The 19,160-nt window shown below is 38.5% G+C and overlaps 1 protein-coding gene across 3 annotated transcripts in view; it reads right to left on the minus strand.

The window, feature by feature from the left end:
- Positions 1-350: 350 nt before the first annotated feature.
- Positions 351-19,160, minus strand: part of stxbp6 (syntaxin binding protein 6 (amisyn)) — a 62,443-nt gene continuing 43,633 nt past the window's right edge. For 2 of the 3 annotated variants that reach the window (XM_081394356.1, XM_081394357.1), the window contains exons 3-6: positions 14,724-14,854; positions 14,453-14,618; positions 2,830-2,987; positions 351-2,072 (exon numbers count right to left, since the gene is read on the minus strand). In XM_081394356.1, the coding sequence (XP_081250482.1) occupies positions 2,049-2,072; positions 2,830-2,987; positions 14,453-14,618; positions 14,724-14,854 (479 nt within the window). In that variant the 3' untranslated portion in view covers positions 351-2,048. The remainder of the gene's footprint in view (positions 2,073-2,829; positions 2,988-14,452; positions 14,619-14,723; positions 14,855-19,160) is intronic. The other variant, XM_081394358.1, reaches the window with a different exon arrangement.

Raw genomic sequence — 19,160 nt, forward strand, 5'->3', positions numbered from 1 at the left:
CCCCAATCCCCAAACCCCATCATCCCCATCCCCCCCATCCCCAATCCCCATCATCCCCATCCCCATCCCCAATCCCCATCATCCCATCCTCATCCCCAATCCCCATCCCCCCCATCCCCATCCCCCATCATCCCCAATCCCCATCATCCCATCCTCATCCCCATCCCCAATCCCCATTTGTCTGTCTATTGAGGGATAATTATAAATGAAAGTAATAAAAATGAAAGAAATAAAGGAGCTTCTGGGGAAAAGACCACATATTATAGCATCGAAAGCTGATTTTACTATGATTCTGAATATGCCTTCTTGCTCTAGAACGAGTGTTTCAAATGTACTTATGAGAGCAAAGAGATGTATCATCGTCATTTATTACCAGTCATTATTCCATTGACCACACAGTAGCACAGGCACATTTAAAAAAGGTTCAACAATATCTTAATGTTCCCTTTAAACAAAAAAGATTTTGACTTGCAAGCATATCGCTACTCTACACACTCAAAAATGTGGTTAGATCACTCTAAACATCATGAAAGCATGTGACATTAAAAACATGAACGTTTAGGCCTGGGATGCACATGAGAGTTTCATAATTCACATGTTTTTCTCTAGTGATGATGACATTGTCTGGCAGTGTCTCCAGGCCTTGAAGGCAGACAGCAAGAAACAGACATCAGTGCATCAGAGATGTTCTCAGCATCCTTAAAGCAAACCACATGACGGCTGATGGCACTCGACGTGACCATTACGTTACACATGACAGACGTTAAACAGTGTTCTGAACGCTGTCTGCAATGTTAAGGCAGGGTTTGTAGCACAGAAATAATTGTATATTTATCTTTTTATTTTGTTTTATTTCAACTGACTGCATTAAATGCAACACATAAAACTGAGCACTACAGACTTTGGTCACTTTTTGTAATCCATTAGCAAACAATCAAATGGGAAAATAACATTGTAAAGTACAACAAAGAAGTATAAGCCATTTGCTTTTATGTCAGAGGTTCCTCAAGAGAAAACCTGTTTAAAATGCCTCACGCAGGTCATTCAGGCTGTGATCAATTCTAATACTTCAATACATTATGTTAGTTATGTGTAAACAATTCATGTTACACCAAATATTCTTATAAAAAGCCAAAAGGCAACGTAAAATGCAAACCAATTCAAGGCAGAAAGTAAAAAGGTAGAGCCATGCTCCTCAGAGAGCTCAGTATTCCCTAGTAGACTAAACACTGAGAGTTTGTGTTATACATATTTGTAGCCTGAGTGCATGTGTTTATGCAGTCGCTCTCGCTGATCCCAGATCTGTATGGTGAGGGGAATCTGAAAAGCGTTAAGATCCTCAGAAGTCACATGTCTGAAGTTACACAGACATTTGTGGAATAGAATAAAATTAAACTATAACTAAACTAAAAGTATAATCATATCTTTCACTGGCACACTGCTGAACTGATCATCTGCATCATCTCTCGTTCTCACTGTGTGTGAAGTTAACATCCACGTCTGTAGATATTTCAACACTTCAGACGCACTATATTATTAAAATGTGGGCCGACTACACCATTAAAATTTGTCTCTGAGAACTTTATTTTAATATTAAAATAAATCAGTAAAATATGTTTTATGGCATGTGACAATTGAAGAAACAAAATGATGAAGTTCAGATTTTTTTTTCTTTTTTTACAAAATCCTTAGAAGGATTTTTACAAAAATATATATTTCTAATACTTTCACACACTAAAATTCTTTCATGATGGCACTTATCAAACAATATCAAAAGGATATCATATATCAGCAGGAATCTGAACCTTTCTGTGGGAATCTTTTAAAATGATAATAAGGATCTGTCATACAGCGGGAACACGGGAATAAGGCTTTGATTAAGCTTGCAAGGACTGGAAATCCCATCTATGGTTAGAGGATGCACGATGCTTAAGGCTACAGCCATGATGTTGATGTCGTCATATGATACTTCATGCGCATCCCACAACAGTCTCTGATCGCAGGGGTGAGGAATTTGTACCAGATTCTCCAAAAATACGGCAAAAGGATTAACACTTGTGCTTCATGGCAAGCTAGAGAGAGAGAGAGAGAGAGAGAGAGAGAGAGAGAGAGATAGTAAATTTACTGTAGAGTTACAGTACAAAATGTCTAATTGATGTCAGTGAGCTCATTCATAATGGTCCAAAATCCCTTGCATGCTTTAATAAATATGTTGGTTAATTTGATAATACATTAAGAGTAAAATGCATTTCCATACACTACTGTTCAAAAGTTGTTGTTTTTTAAATAAGAATTATTATTTTGATACAGCAAATATGCATTAATTTGATCAAAAGTGACAAGTAAAGACATTGATAATGTTACAAAAGGTTTTGATTTCAAATAAATGCTGTTCTATTCATCAAAGAATCCAGAAAAGCTGTTTTCAACATTAATAATCATAAATGTTTCTTGAGCATCAAATCCTCATATTAGAGTGATTCTGAAGGATCATGTGACACTGATGACTGGAGTTATGATGCTGAAAATTCAGATTTGATCTCAGGAATAAATTACACTTTACAATATATTCCAATAGAAAGCAGTTATTGCAAATTGTAATAATATTTTACAATATTGCTGTATTTTCTGCTTAGCGAACTTTCAAAAACATGAACAAATCTTCCCGACCCCAAACATTTGAACAGTAGCATGTGTGTGTGTGTGTGTATGACAGCAGTCGCCACATGAAGGCAGCAAAGCAACATAGTTTTTCACTTGATTAAGTTTTGGAAAACCTCCTTGAACTGGGCAAAATGTCTACGAGTAAACAAACACGTGGCGCATTACCTTGTGTGCAGTGTCAGCGAAATGCTGTGCGCTGTTCTTCATGTCGCTGGTCTTCTCCTCGACTCGTCCCAGCCTCTCGCCGCGCTCGTTCAGAGCCTGACTGGCCTTCTGCACTGCACTGGTGACGCTGTCTGCTGCCTCGTGGAGGATGCTGGTCCCTGCACAGATCAAGAGAAACCAGCTGAGAGAAAAGACAGTGACAACTTACGGTCGTAGTGACACCATAATCCTTGAGAAAAAGAAGTACACTTCAGCACACTTCTAAACAATACAAATAAATCACTCTAAAATAATAATTTACTTTAAAAGAACATACTTACTTGTTATCAAACATGCATTCATTACTTCAATGAGCTCATTGTTTCTGCCTTAATTATTACATTGATTAAATTAAAACATTTTTAGCTAACTGTGATTTGTATATGTACATTTCTGAGGTACATAACTTAGACTGTTCCCTCTGATAGCAGATCACTCAAATTGTAATGTGGACAAGCTGCTTTGAAACTATGTGTATTGTGAAAAGCGCTATACAAATAAACATGAAATTGAACTTAAAGGGTCATACATTTTCTGAGATTTTAACAGAGGTATGTGTGTTGAAGACCATTGAAGACAATGTTAGCATCTGTTACATTTAATAGTAAGGGGAAAATGGTTAAATTTTAGTTTTTTTGCGCTATTTTCATCTTCCGGGTTTCTAAATCTTCATCGTGTCCACATCACAGGCTGTGACGTGGCAGAGCACTATAGTACTTTGATGACTCATCGGTGTCTCATAATTATTCATGAGACTGAGTTTTCTTATCCAATGAGAAGACACTTTCTCTTAATTATTCATGACACCATGTGGAACTTTCCAATAACAGACATGTCAAACTGTGATATCGCGTAGTAGATGAGAGAGGCAATGATGGGATGCGTGTTTGTTTTTGTGGTGCAAAAGTTCCTGTGGATCCTTCCCTGTGATGCTGCCCGGGCTTGACTCCGGCCATCAACCACGGACACATCTAAACTATGTGTGTGTAGCAACCACTCAACTGGAGAATGGTGGACTTCGGCCTTGTACACCAATGCAGGTTTCGTCTTGCGAGTGATGCGGTCCCGAGGACTTTTTTTTCTATCGCTTCAGAGGTGTGTGTGTGTGTGTGTGTGTGTGTGTCTGTGTGTGTGTGTGTGTGTGTGTGTGTGTGTGTGTGTCTAAAACGTAACCCTGACCGTTTTACTTGCCTTTTGTTAAATAATCACTCTTTATTAAAATTTAGCTATTTCGATAATACCTCAATTGTATGGAACGTATGCTTAATTTGTGCAAATTTCTATGTCACTGTCCATCTTTATTATGGGGTTCAGGGGGCGTGTAGATCTAGGCTAAGTAACTTACTGAACTTTTTTTTTTTTAAGTGGAACATTTATTATTTTCTAATATGTGACCCTGGATCACAAAACCAGTCTTATGTTGCACGGGTATATTTGTGGCAATAGCCAGCAAAACATTGTATGGGTCAAAATTATAGATTTTTCTTTTATGCCAAAAATCATTAGGATATTAAGTAAAGATCATGTTCCATGAAGATATTTTGTAAATTTCCCACCTTAAATATATAAAACATTTATTTTTGTGAATGGATGCAGCACTATCGCCAATAGAAATGGACAACTTTAAAGGCGATTTTCTCAATATTTCGATTTTTCTGTACCCTCACATTCCAGATTTTCAATAGTTTTATCTCGGCCAAATATTGTCCAATCCTAACAAACCATACATCAATGGAAAGATTATGTTTATTAATTATATAATTAAAGATCAGCTTTCAGATGATGTATAAATCTCAATTTAAAAAAAATTACCCATAAGACTGGTTTTGTGGTCCAGGGTCACATATATGCATTTATAGTGTGTATATAAAACAAATATATATTTTATAATGACATAATTATACATATGCATGTACATTTATATGTTTTAAACACAATTATGATTACTGTAGGCTAATATATGTAGCAGAGCATTCAGTTACTTTTGAAAGACAAAAATAAGGTGTCCGTGTATTTCATTAGACTTTAACTTTGCCAGCTATAAAAAAAATCTAGCATTTCCTCACATTTTACCACTGATTTTTAGTGACAGTCGATATGCATGGGCCACTGGCGATGACAGTCCCCCACTCCCCCCTGCCGTGCCATACCACACCCACTCCCCCTCCCTTCTTCTCACAGCCACCACGCCCATTTAAGTTGCATTTTTCAAAAAGATTGTGAGCTAGACTTGAGCTGAAAGAGGGGGATTTCATGACCCTTTAAGTGTGATGATTAAATGTAATATTTTCAGACATTTAATTGCATGTTACATACAATTAAATGAAAATGGATTTTTGACTCTGTTAAGTAAGACTTAAGTGCATATTTATAAGCAATTTAATAATTACTTCTATTTTCTTTGAAATTTGAAGTACTGTACATTCAGCTTAAAATGTTCTGCTGAATGCATTTATGCAAATGTCAGATATTTAATTTAGGGCAGTCAATAGATAAAAAACTTTGTTCACAATTAAATCACACCCTTTTGTTAACTGTACGACTCTTGTACGTCACAGCAATCATCTTTACCACACTGAGATGAAGAAAAAAAAAAAAAAAAAAACTAACCGCCTTGACCTGACTGCATTATATGCCTAATACAGTACACAGATCCATTTGGAATTACTAAAGTTAACGACTACAACACACGATGTAGTCAGCCGGATCCGGGCCGTATCCAGATCAGATGTGGACTTGTGCCTAGACACGACCACAACACATGATGTAGTCAGCCGGATCCGGACCGTATCCAGATCAGATGTGGACTTGTGCCTAGACATGACCACAACACATGATGTAGTCAGCCGGATCCGGACCGTATCGAGATCAGATGTGGACTTGTGCCTAGACATGACCACAACACATGATGTAGTCAGCCGGATCCGGACCGTATCCAGATCAGATGTGGACTTGTGCCTAGACACGACCACAACACATGATGTAGTCAGCCGGATCCAGACCGTATCGAGATCAGATGTGGACTTGTGCCTAGACATGACCACAACACATGATGTAGTCAGCCGGATCCGGACCGTATCCAGATCAGATGTGGACTTGTGCCTAGACACGACCACAACACATGATGTAGTCAGCCGGATCCAGACCGTATCGAGATCAGATGTGGACTTGTGCCTAGACATGACCACAACACATGATGTAGTCAGCCGGATCCGGACCGTATCCAGATCAGATGTGGACTTGTGCCTAGACATGACCACAACACACGATGTAGTCAGCCGGATCCGGACCGTATCCAGATCAGATGTGGACTTGTGCCTAGACATGACCACAACACACAATGTAGTCAGCCGGATCCGGACCGTATCGAGATCAGATGTGGACCTGTGCCTTGACACGACCACAACACACGATGTAGTCAGCCGGATCCAGACCGTATCGAGATCAGATGTGGACTTGTGCCTAGACATGACCACAACACACGATGTAGTCAGCCGGATCCGGACCGTATCCAGATCAGATGTGGACCTGCGCCTAGACACGACCACAACACACGATGTAGTCAGCCGGATCCGGACCGTATCCAGATCAGATGTGGACTTGTGCCTTGACACGACTACAACACACAATGTAGTCAGCCGGATTCGAGCCATATCCAGATCAGATGTGGACCTGCGCCTAGACACGACCACAACACACGATGTAGTCAGCCGGATCCGGACCGTATCGAGATCAGATGTGGACCTGTGCTTAGACACGACTACAACACACAATGTAGTCAGCCGGATTCGGGCCATATCCAGATCAGATGTGGACCTGTGCCTAGACACGACCACAACATACGATGTAGTCAGCCGGATCCAGACCGTATCGAGATCAGATGTGGACCTGCGCCTAGACACGACTACAACACACAATGTAGTCAGCCGGATCCGGGCCATATCCAGATCAGATGTGGACCTGCGCCTAGACACGACTACAACACACGATGTAGTCAGCCGGATCCAGATCAGATGTGGACTTGTGCCTAGACACGACCACAACGCATGATGTAGTCAGCCGGATCCGGACCGTATCCAGATCAGATGTGGATCTGCGCCTAGACACGACCACAATGCATGATGTAGTCAGCCGGATCTGGGCCGTATCCAGATCAGATGGAGGACCTGTGCTTAGACACGACCACAACACATGATGTAGTCAGCCGGATCCGGGCCATATCCAGATCAGATGTGGATCTGCGCCTAGACACGACCACAATGCATGATGTAGTCAGCCGGATCTGGGCCGTATCAAGATCAGATGTGGACTTGTGCCTAGACACGACTACAACGCAGCCCTGAAGTGCCAACAGACCCTCAACTAGACTCTCCCTGTGAAGACCTCGTCGACATGACTGCCATCGGCACTGATCCTCAACAAAGACCAAAAGAACCAGACTGGTCCTCCACACAGACCCTTTGACCAGCTTCGGCTCCATACTGGTGTGATGAATCATAATGACACGGTGTTCGTTCGTTGTTTTTTCTCCACTCTGTCACCTGATGGAGTTTGGGTTAATTTCCACTGTCGCCTCTGGCTTGCTTAGTTGGGGACACTTAATATTCAACAATGTTATTAATCTGAAGTTTGATGAGTACTGATGCTGTTGTATGAGGACTGAACTGAGCAGGACGTTTTCTGCAGAACTGCTTTATAGACGAAATGAACTAGTTTAATAATTGATGATCTTTACAACGGGACTGAATCAACACTGAGCTGACTTCAGCCGAACAATGACACTGTTTTCTTTTAGAGCAGCTGGACAGCCCAATCCAACTCTGTTTCCATCACTGAATCCTTTTGATTCTGAAACTGCTGCTATATGCCATGTATTAAAGTATGGTAGCTTGTTTATTTTGGGTAAATATTTTTACCCACACAATCAAATTCAAAATTGCCCAGTTTGGGCAGGTGTACAAAACACACGCCCAATGCGGAGTCGGCTGGAGCTGGTGTCGCCGACGAGCAGCATTTTTTAGCCAATCAAGAGTGATATCAGGCAGACATGATGATTCATGAGTGATGGGCTTTTAGCACGATAAGATTTTGAAATTGTAGCTGTATATTCAACTTTTAAACCGCCTGGATCTGCACTCTACTCGTCCCCGACAGCCGCTGAAAGCAGTTTTGACTGTGCTAAGCTCTGCGTTATGTTCTACAATGTGTACTTCAAGAAAGACGTACTGTAGTTCTGTTTGAAGTTTAATCACAAAATTAAGTGCATTATTATTGTCGTTCATTTTTTAAACACGAATGACACATTTTTGCTTTTATGCTGGGTTAAAGTCTGTTAATTTTTTTTTACTGTAATTTACAAATATTTGATATACTTTAATAGTTTATACCTGTTTGGGTAGAAATATTTTTGACATATTTGCTCATTTTCTTTTATTGTTTGCTTTGTTTGATCCGCTTTCCTGATGTATTGTTCTCCTGGCAGATTCATTTTTATAATTTTATTTTGTCATCATTATGGCTGGAAATTGCCGACCCAATCTGGCAAGACTGCCAGAGTCAAATGTTACCTTGCTTTAGTAGGAAAAACGTCTTAGCAAACTTTTAGTCATAATGGTGTCAACTTGTATTGTTGCAAGATTTCATCGAGTTTGGCGGGAGTGAGTTACTTTGGTCTTCCAGTGAAGGATCCAAGAGATTAACGTTGCAACGGAAAATCTGAAAACCCTCAGTGATTGTGGTCAACATTTCAAAGTGGATGACAATGAACACAGTGTTTCAGGGCAAATGGAGGGAAAAACTGAAATCAGTTCTGCCCCAAGCAAAACCCTATCGCATACAGGAGAGAAAGCTGTTGCCATAGTATTTATCATCATAATGCTGTTTAAAGAGTAGATAAATTGTGATACAATGACCAGAGATAAACCTACTCTTACAACAGCTGTTCTGTTAATAACCTTCTGTCAATCCGACTGCCTGTGCAAATCAGGATAATTCCAGGTAATACGGAGAACGAGCAAACATTGTTCATTTACATATCCTACCAACACTGTAAGAATACAAAGTGGGTTGAAACTCAGGGAAGTCAAACTTTAAAATACTTATAACACTACAGTTCATAATCAAGTACTTTACATTTACTTTAGCATGTTAACACATCAAGATAAGTGTACTTATAGGCATAAAAGATTATTAAAACATAATGATGTAAGTGTCCATAATAAGATGTGCATAAGTAACATCATGTTCATGAAATGTTTCCAGCATTATAAAAGCCAGTTTGACCACAACATGTCATTTATTCCAGTATCTATCCATGGAGTTGAGGATTAAACTGGTCCTGTAGTGACATCTGACATCCCCACGGTTTTCGTCCCACACCTGAGCAGCTTCACCGTATTCGTTTTGCACTGGTGTGAGACTTAGACCGGAGGGGCCAGGAGGGCTCGGTCGTCTTCAGCTCGCATGACTGATCTCTCAGCTCGCATGATTGTATCATTAACCTTATTAACCACTTCCCATAAATCCTGATGTTCTCGTTACATCATAAGAAGAATGGTATCTACGCTAATTTTAGTGTCTTTGTTTATCCCGAGGTTTTCCCGCAGCCTGCCGGATCCAGGCCGTATCCAGATCTGACGAAGGACCTGCGCCTGGACCCAATCCAACGCAGTGCTGAAGTGCCAACTAGACTCTCCCTATGGAGGATCCGTTTACAACTCTACAGATAAAGCACTGTCGGGAAAATTCGTTTCGCGTTCCTACCCCGAAGTGACAAAATTAAATTCTGTATCAAAATTTTTAAGGAAAGACCAGTACTTTGTTTAGGCTTGGTTTGTAGGGAATTACAAACCTGCGCACATATATTCAAACGCACATAACTATAGAACCCATTCTTAATGCGCATGTGAACACCATCAGCGTTTCTCACAGGTTCGCGTTTAAAGTCTGTGTAGAGAGAATTGTGTCGTCTTAGCGGCCCCAAATTTAATAACAAATGATCTTTGTGAAGGAAGCGAATCAGTCAAAACTAACTTTAGCTGGAAAATAACTTTATTAAAGAACCGCTATAAAACCAAAACAATCTCTGTTACCTTAAACGATATGTTTATCTCTGTAAAGCTGCTTTGAAACAATCTACATTGTTAAAAGCGCTATATAAATGAAGATGACTTGACTTGAAATCATTAGCCAGTACAGACTGACAATGTTGCTTTCAACACTATATGTAAACTGCTGCTATATGCCATGTATTAAAGTATGGTAGCTTGTTTCCGCCACAGAATAAAACGGTTTACATCTCGCAATTCTGACTTTATTTCTCAGAATTGCGAGATATAAAGTCAGAATTGCGTGATATAGTCGCAATTGCGTGTTATAGTCAGAATTGAGTGATATAAACTCACAATTGCATGTTTTTAAGTCAGAATTGCAAGTTTATTTGCAAGACTATAACTCGCAATTGCGACTTTATATCAAAGTTGTAGTCAGAATTGCAAGATATAAACTCACAATTGCGAGAAATAAACTCATTTCTGACTACAACTTTGATATAAAGTTGCAATTTCGTGTTATAGTCAGAATTGCAAAATATAAACTCACAATTGCAAGAAATAGACTTGCAATTCTTACTTAAAAACACGCAATTGTGAGTTTATATCACTCAATTCTGACTATAACACGCAATTGCGACTTTATATAATGCAATTCTGAGATAAAAAGTCAGAATTTTGAGATATAAAGTCATAATTGGGTGTTTTTAAATCAGAATTGCAAGTTTATTTCTCTCAATTGTGTTTATATCTCGCAATTCTGACTAATAACACGCAATTGCGACTTTATATCAAAGTTGTAGTCAGAAATTAGTTTATATCTCGCAATTCTGACTACAACTTTGATATAAAGTCGCAATTGCGTGTTATAGTCACAATTGTGAGAAAAAATCTTGCAATTCTGACTTAAAAACAAGCAATTGTGAGTTTATATCACTCAATTCTGACTATAACACGCAACTGCAACTTTATATCATGCAATTCTGAGATAAAAAGTCAGAATTGTGAGATAGAAAGTCGCAATTACCTTTTTTATTTTTTATTCTGTGGCGGAAACAAGCTTCCATATAATGTGTTGTAGTATCATGTGACAAATAACTTGAACTTTAAAATGACATTTCAGCTCGAGTTATCATAAATAAACATTAACAGGAATTATAAATGTGACTTTCAGCTCACAATCAGGTGTGTTGATGTTTGCTCAGCTTTAAATGGATCAGTGAACCCTGCCAGGCAACAGAATACAGGCCTCTGAACCCACAGCCACCGCGACTCTTTCCCACAATAACACAGTCCATCCTCTCCGTGAGTCAGACCGCGACTAAAAGAATAAAGACAAGAAGCGACACTAAAAGCTGCTATTTATTAAGTGGGAGGAATAACTGGCAGGGAAGAGAAGGAAGAGTGCTTCCCCGAGACACAGTTAAAATAGCATCAGCACCCTCCTCGACAGAAGAACACTTTAATTGTAGCATACAAATGTAAACTGTCTGAGCTTTAGTTTTGGTACTGTGTGATATAACTGTCCGTGAAAGTTAAAGGTCTGCAAAGTTTCAAACATCAAATTGTAGATGAATGGCATTATTGCCTCCCAAATGAAAGAATCGATTCCGAACTTCCTGAAACGAGTCGTCAGTAATTCCAATCTTATTTTCCGCTCGAACCTGCGTAGGTTTGTAACTAATTTGCATAATACCAGGCTATGGTTTTCATTGGCTGTCCGCAAACAATATTTACTTTGCCCCGCCCTCAAACACTGTAGATGTAGCTGAGATTGGAAGAGTTTGGTTCGTATTGTCCATGTTGAGAAGCTGTTTGAATACCAAATTAAAACATTTAATAGACTGTGTAACAACCAGCTCAGTCTCCTCTATCTGGTCTATGCAGAATAGCCTTGTCATTTACAAAAGGGAGTGCTCCCAATCCAGCCTATAATATGAACTAAACGGTCTATGATGTGTACAATAACTGACTCCGTACATTATTAAAGATGTTGCTGTGAAATGTCTCTGTACCTGAACGTTGCTGTGCGTCATGGCAACAGCCATGTAACTTACTCATATTACAGACAGGTTATCGTGTTAAAACATCATTAATAAAACATGTAAGTTCATTATTAGTCTCTTGTTGGGATGGCACGCTTCCACACGCAAAATAAAACAAACGACAACTGTTGATACCTCAAATTCAGCAAGTTAATGAGGTACAAGTGGGCCAACAGGCTAACAACTCAGTAAACAAGAAGTTCATATTGAGTAACTTACATTTTAGACACATATAGTTCAAGTTAGTTTGTCTATATCTGCTTCGCCAACAAAACTACTTCCAAATGAATCCAGCCAAACAGGAACAGGGCCGTTGCGTGTCGCCGAATCAAGTGTTTTTGAACAAATCGGTTGAATGAATGACTCATTGAGTCACTCATAAGGACACTTAGTTCCAAAATGTTTGTGAACAATTCTGTTGAATGAATGATTTAATGACTCGCTCATAAAGATGGTAGTTTGTCGCCACCCATTGGCGTAAAGGAACGTGCGCAACAGTCAATAAATCAAACACATAAATAAATAAATAAATAAATAAATAAATAAATAAATAAATAAATAAATAAATAAATAAATAAATAAATAAATAAATAAACAAGTTATTATAATTAACAAAAAATATTAAAAACATTTATGGCCATGAACACAATGGACAACCAGAGGTGTTTAAGAATCCGTTCAACAGCGCTCAAAATGTTATACCAGGGAAATGCTGGTATAGTCAAATTTTTTTAATTTCACTACTGACTTGGTACAGAAGTCAGTACTTTTAACAACACTAATGTAGACATGGTCAAGATGATCTGCTGACGTTCAGTCTGAGCATCAGAATGAAGACGAAACGTGATTTATGTGGCCTTGAACGTGGCATGGTTGTTGGGCTGATCTGAGTATTTCAGAAACTGCTGATCTACTGGGATTTTCACACACAACCATCTCTAGGGTTTACCGAGAACGGCCCGAAAAAGAGAAAATATCCAGTAAGTGGCAGTTCTGTGGGCGAAAATGCCTTGTTGATGCCAGAGGTCAGAGGAGAATTGCTCCAGCTGATAGAAAGGCAACAGTAACTCAAATTGTTACAACCGAGGTCTGCAGAAGAGCATATCTGAACGCACACAATGCTGAAACGGGAAGAAGATGGACTACAGCAGCAGAAAACAAAGCAAAAAACACACAAACACAGCAGAAGGAGAGAGTGTACAGCAGGGCTATTCAATTGGCGGCCCGCGGGCCACATGCGGCCCGCCAATCATCTCCATGCGGCCCGACGGCACCAACCTCCCTCCTCCTCTTTTCGCTCCGATCGACCTGAGAAACGTTTTACGTGTGAATATTTCAGCAGTTATTATATGTGTCCCGAATTTATGTCGACTGAACCAGCGATAGGCTACCAATCCTTCGTGAATGAATCATTCTTTTGGTTCGATTCTTTCTAAACGCGCTTGCATAACGGTCTAAAACTATTCGGATTCACTCGGACCGCTCCGTCACTGAATCATCTGAAGCGGTTTCTCGTTCAGTACAGTTACAACAAATAGCGATGTTTTCAGTTGTTTCACTAGTTGTTTAAACACGGCCCAGCACGGAGTTGCGTTTACTCCCGGTTCCGGACACACTAATATTAAACAGCGTTGCGACAACCAGTGGAAGCGTTTCAGTTCGACAGAAACATTTCTGTTACAAACCACAAATCACTCGATGATTTAATTAGTATTAAATCGGATGAAACAGCCTCAACATTCCCAACAAGACTGATGAGGAAAGCAGGAGAAACATTGTGGCATGAACGAAATTAGAAGACTTTAAATCCCCTAATCACCCTTACAAACATTTACCACATTTACTGTAGTAATTTACCATGGTTGGGCAGAAATGTGCAATATTTATATTGAATACTATGTAGTAATAAATAAATATAGTAAATATATACTATAATATTATATAGTTTAATAGTAAATATAGTGATTTAAATTGCATTAGTTTTATTAGGTGGGCAGAGGAATATATATTTAATGCTTGTTATGAAATTATGTCAGTTTCTTTGTAAAGGTGCGTATAGTTTTTAACTTGTGTTTAGGCATTTTTTTATACAGTGGGAGCCTGTTAACAAGTCTCACTGTCAGAATATTTTCATTTAAGCATAACTATTATTAATAAAATAATTATTATTTCTCCCCAACAGCTATACGTTTGTATAAATAATTTATTTGTTCCAAGGAAAATAGTTGTACACAGCTGTAAATTATCAAGTTTTTATTTATTATGGTTTTATATATTTGCATACTGTTGGGTACCACATTTCCAAGTAAATACCACACTTCTTTAGGGTTACTTTAGCTTATTTATTGAAACTGTTATGTTTCAATAAATAAGATAAACCCCCAAACCAACCCACCGGCCCACCTCAACTTTTCGATTTGATAATGCGGCCCTCGAATGAAACTAATTGAATAGCCCTGGTGTACAGTATGTTTGAATGGGGCGTCTCACCTCCCACCAGTTTGGAGTGGCAGTTGATAAAATCAGGTTTTCTTTCGGGGATGAACCGCTGACATGTGTGATGGAGGATCTGGACAAACATGCTCTTCTCTCCAGCTGAACCCGCTATCCACTGGTCAGATCCATTCTCAAAAATCAGGTCAAACTCAGCGCAATCCTAAACATTTTTGGATGAAGAGAAGCAGTCAAAGATCATTACCATCAAAACACCCAACAGCCATCTCAGAAAGATGGAAATGGAGAAAGAGGCCGATCTACTCACTCGCATGGGGTCGACGCAGTTCACCTGCCGCAGCTGACTGATGGTCCACTGTGTTCTCCTAACAAAAGATGAAGAGCCCTCAAACTGCTTCACTTTTGTGAGGAAAACTTGTGCTGGTTTCTTATTGGTAACTGAAACGAAAATGAACACACACTGCTGGTCAATAGTTTGGAATAATAATTATAAAAGAAGTCTCTTCAGCTCACCAAGGCAATATTATTTGATCAAGAATAGAGTAAAAACTCTATTAATATTATTTGAATATTTAAAATGTATTGTGTGTAATGTAAATATAAAATGTAATTTATTCCTGTGATTAAAATTTGGAAAAAAAATTGATGCTGAATTTTCAGCATCCTTACTCCAGTCTTCAGTGTCACATGATCCTTCAGAAATCACTCTAATATGATGATTTGATGCCCAAGAAACATTTTATTATTATCAATGTTGAATGGTGGTAGATAATAATAATAATAATCATAATAATAAATATTGTAATTCAGAAAGGATGCATTAAATTAATGGAAAGTGACAGTAAATATATTTATGTTACAAAAGATTTCTATGTCAAATAAATGCTGTTCTTTTGAAATATCTATTCATTAAAGTATCCTGAAAATATGTAGCACAGAAAATATTATGCAGAAAAATAAACACTGATAATAAGAACCATTATCAACAATTGAGCACCAATAATAATTAATAATAACTGAGCAGCAAATGAGCATAATAGAATAATCCTGAAGGATCATGTGACACTGAAGACTGGAGTAATGATGCTGAACATTCAGCTTTGATCACACAAGCAGAAGAGACTTTCAAAAACCAAAACCAAAATCTTTTCACACAAACTTTTAATTGGAAGCATACACACAGTACATTCAGATTTTTTGACATAATACAGAAACAAACAGTACTAAGAGATCTGAATTACATATAATACGGAGAAACACAATTTGTGGAAAAATTAGCTGGCTCTCTAGCACTCTTTTCCATATCAAAGAGCAGTGTTTACAGATCCCACCACACCCGGTTCTGCTGGAGCGAGAACATCCGGCCCAAGGCGTACTGTTTGAGGAATTTCTGATCCTCAACTGTTTGTTCAGGCCTCTGTGTACAACACTCCCTTTTCCTCCCTCTCATTCCCTCCATCAGTGCAAGGCTACTCATGTCAGGGTCATCTCTGATCCATCGGCCCAGCTATCAACTCCAACATTTGTGCAGTCCTAGGAGACTCCAGACTCTTCTTCATGAAACTGAACACTGCACAGTAGCTCAGGGGTGTGTGTCTGTAGGAATATTCCTCAGCCATCTCAACACTCAATATCTTGACAAATCTATTGTGCAATAATGTTTAGTAACCTAACATTTTAAAAGAGCCATGCACATCATCAACTAAATTTATTTTCTGAGTAAATCTACACAAACTCTATACCTTGCAACGTTACTTATTGTAAGTAACGTTACAGGTGTAATGTTACTTCAAAGGGGACTATCAAAATAAAAAGTGTTACCAATATATATATCAAAATTATTCAACCCCCATTGCAAATCAGGGTTATTGGCAACAATTATAGACGTTCAGCTGTTTGCAATGAACAAATCAAACAAAAGTAATTGAAATAGCTCAACACAACAAATGTTTCCCCAAATTCAACTGAAAATGCATCTTTTAATGACTTCTGCATTCTCAAAATTATTCACCCCCCTGAATAGAATCCCTCACAACAGCACAAATCTGCAAAACAGGTGTTGTCTCAAGCACACCTGATGTAACTAATCAAGGGCTTCATTAGTTGAACCAGGTGTGCTTGAGCTAGAACACATGATAAACTGAACTGGGTAAGTTTGTTGAGTGTCACATTTGACTGCATGTTAGAAATATGGTCAAAAGAATGGTCCAAAAAGTTACGAGTAGGGGTCGACCGTTTATCGACGTGTTATCATCGGTATCGGCCATTTTCAAAACCGATTTGCCGATAAAACAATTTTATTTTGAAATGCACGATCTGGCACTGATCCAGCCACCTCAGTCAGAGCGCACCGCTCTGTGGCCTTGACTAAGCCCTGCCCATCGACCATCTGATTTGTTTGAGTCACTAGTCCGGCCAGTCAATACGGCTGGCGCGGCTGGAAAATGTTCCGCTCTCACACCGAAAGCACTTGCTAACAGGAGCTGCTTCAGTGATCATCACACATCAGTTATCTCTCGAAGGTAAGAAAGCAGTAAACATTCCTGAAGTTGCATTAAATCACTACACTGAAGTTGCAAAACACCTAAATATAATCAATTTATGATGACAAGCCCCGTTCACAGTTATTATACTGTGAATTCCCGGTCAGTGTCCGTCATTGCAGTGATATGCTTTAACGGAGCTTCACATCAGTGCTAGTGAAACTAAAACCTACTTCTCTCACCATTCGGCCAACTTAACGTTATATTGTGAATAGATTATCAGCACGAATGAATTCACTCACGTCTGCTGCGGTTTTTGTGTTGTTCACATCGCTTCACTGAACAGCAGTGTCCGTTCCATTAGGGCTCTTAGTCAAAAAAAATGCGCATATTTGGATAAATATTGCTTTATTCTCACATGATAGCAAAATAATTTGTCACAGATTCAGAATTACCATTATGCAATTTTGAAGAGCTGAAAGGGCATCAAGCACGAGCTCTGACGCCCTGACGCAAGCTCCCTATTCCTGATTATCTCCGACTCCGCGCTCTCTCATTTGACGAATAACGTTAGTTGTCAATCATCTCACATTGCACGTTTCTGGATGACGCTGTCCTGTATACTTCCTAGTTTGTATCGCCGTGATAAACAGTCAAACAAACATTTCACACATCAAAAATAAAGAAAAAAACCCCCACACTATTACAATATGGTTTGTGCGTGATTTTAAATGCAATTCTGGGTATATTCATATGAATAATGTTCACATTGTGCATGCAAAAGCAGGTGTAGCGATTAGCTGCAAATAAAATGCTAAATATACACATACATATATATATATATATATATATATATATACACACACACATACTTAAAAATAAAAATCTGCCTGCCTCTATGGGAATTTATCATAGGGGTGTCCAAACTTATGCACCCTGTATTTTAAGGAAGAACATTTATTTATTTACGATACATTATTCATTCACAAAGAAAATTGGTGTCCTTAAAGGTTGGATTTTTCCTAATTTTTTAAATTAAGGCATTAAGTTCAATTTCCAAAATATGATTTTTTATTCCTCTTTTTAGTCAACTTTAGCATGGGTGTCTAAACTTATGCATAGCACTATATATATATATATATATATATATATATATATATATATATATATATATATATATATATATATATATATATATATATATATATACATATACATACATACACATACATACATATATATGTACTGTATATGTGTGTCTGTGTATGTATACATATGTGTGTGTGCTTTTTTAGTTAATCTATTGATGTGCATTAGACTATTAATTGAATAGTCACCTCTATTATTTGGATGCTCCCAGCACTTTTTATGTTTGTTGTTATTATTAATATTAATGTAGTTATTATGAACAGTTCTCAGAATTAAAGATATGTTAAAATAATTTAAAGAGAGTCTTTGTCAGAGGCCTTTTTATTCTTAATTTTGACATTAATTTTCATTTTTACACAAGACACATATCGGTTCAAAATATCGGTTATCGGTCCACTTTATCTGTAATAATCGGTATCGGCCCTAAAAAATGCATATCGGTTGATCCCTAGTTACGAGAAGATATCATCGCCATTCACAAACAAGGAACAGGATACAAAAAGATAGCGAAGGCACTAAATGTTCCTAGAGACACTGTTGGAAGCACAGTTTGCAAGTTCAAAGTTAAAGGAACAGTGGTTACTCTACCTGGACGGGGCAGAAAAAGGAAGATATCAGCGGCTGCAACCAGATTTCTGAGAAAAACCAGAAAAACCCTCGACAGACTGCAAAAGACCTGCAGCAAGACTTAGTGGCAACAGGCACTAAGGTTTCAGCTGCACAGTACGGCGTGCACTAAACGCGTGCGGTTTCCATGCCAGAACTACAAGACTACACAACTACTGAACCAGAAGCACAATAAAATTTGGCTCCAATTTGCTCAAAATCATATAAATACGCCACAGAAATTTTGGGATTCTGTTCTATACAGTGATGAAATAAAAAAACTGGAACTTTTCAGCCCTATAGATCAGCGGTATGTCTGGAGGAAGAAGAGTGAAGCATATAACATGCCGTCAGTGAGAAAGCTGAAGTTTGGGTGTCATCGGACCTTCAAACAGGACAATGATCCCTAGCATACCTCAAATTCCAGCAAGGCTTGGTTTCAGAAGAAACCTGAAAGAGTCTACAGTGACCATCACAGTCCCCTGATTTGAAACCCATAGAAAATC

This window comes from Scardinius erythrophthalmus, assembly GCF_964197995.2.
Source record: "Scardinius erythrophthalmus genome assembly, chromosome: 19".
NCBI classification, from domain to species: domain Eukaryota; kingdom Metazoa; phylum Chordata; class Actinopteri; order Cypriniformes; family Leuciscidae; genus Scardinius; species Scardinius erythrophthalmus.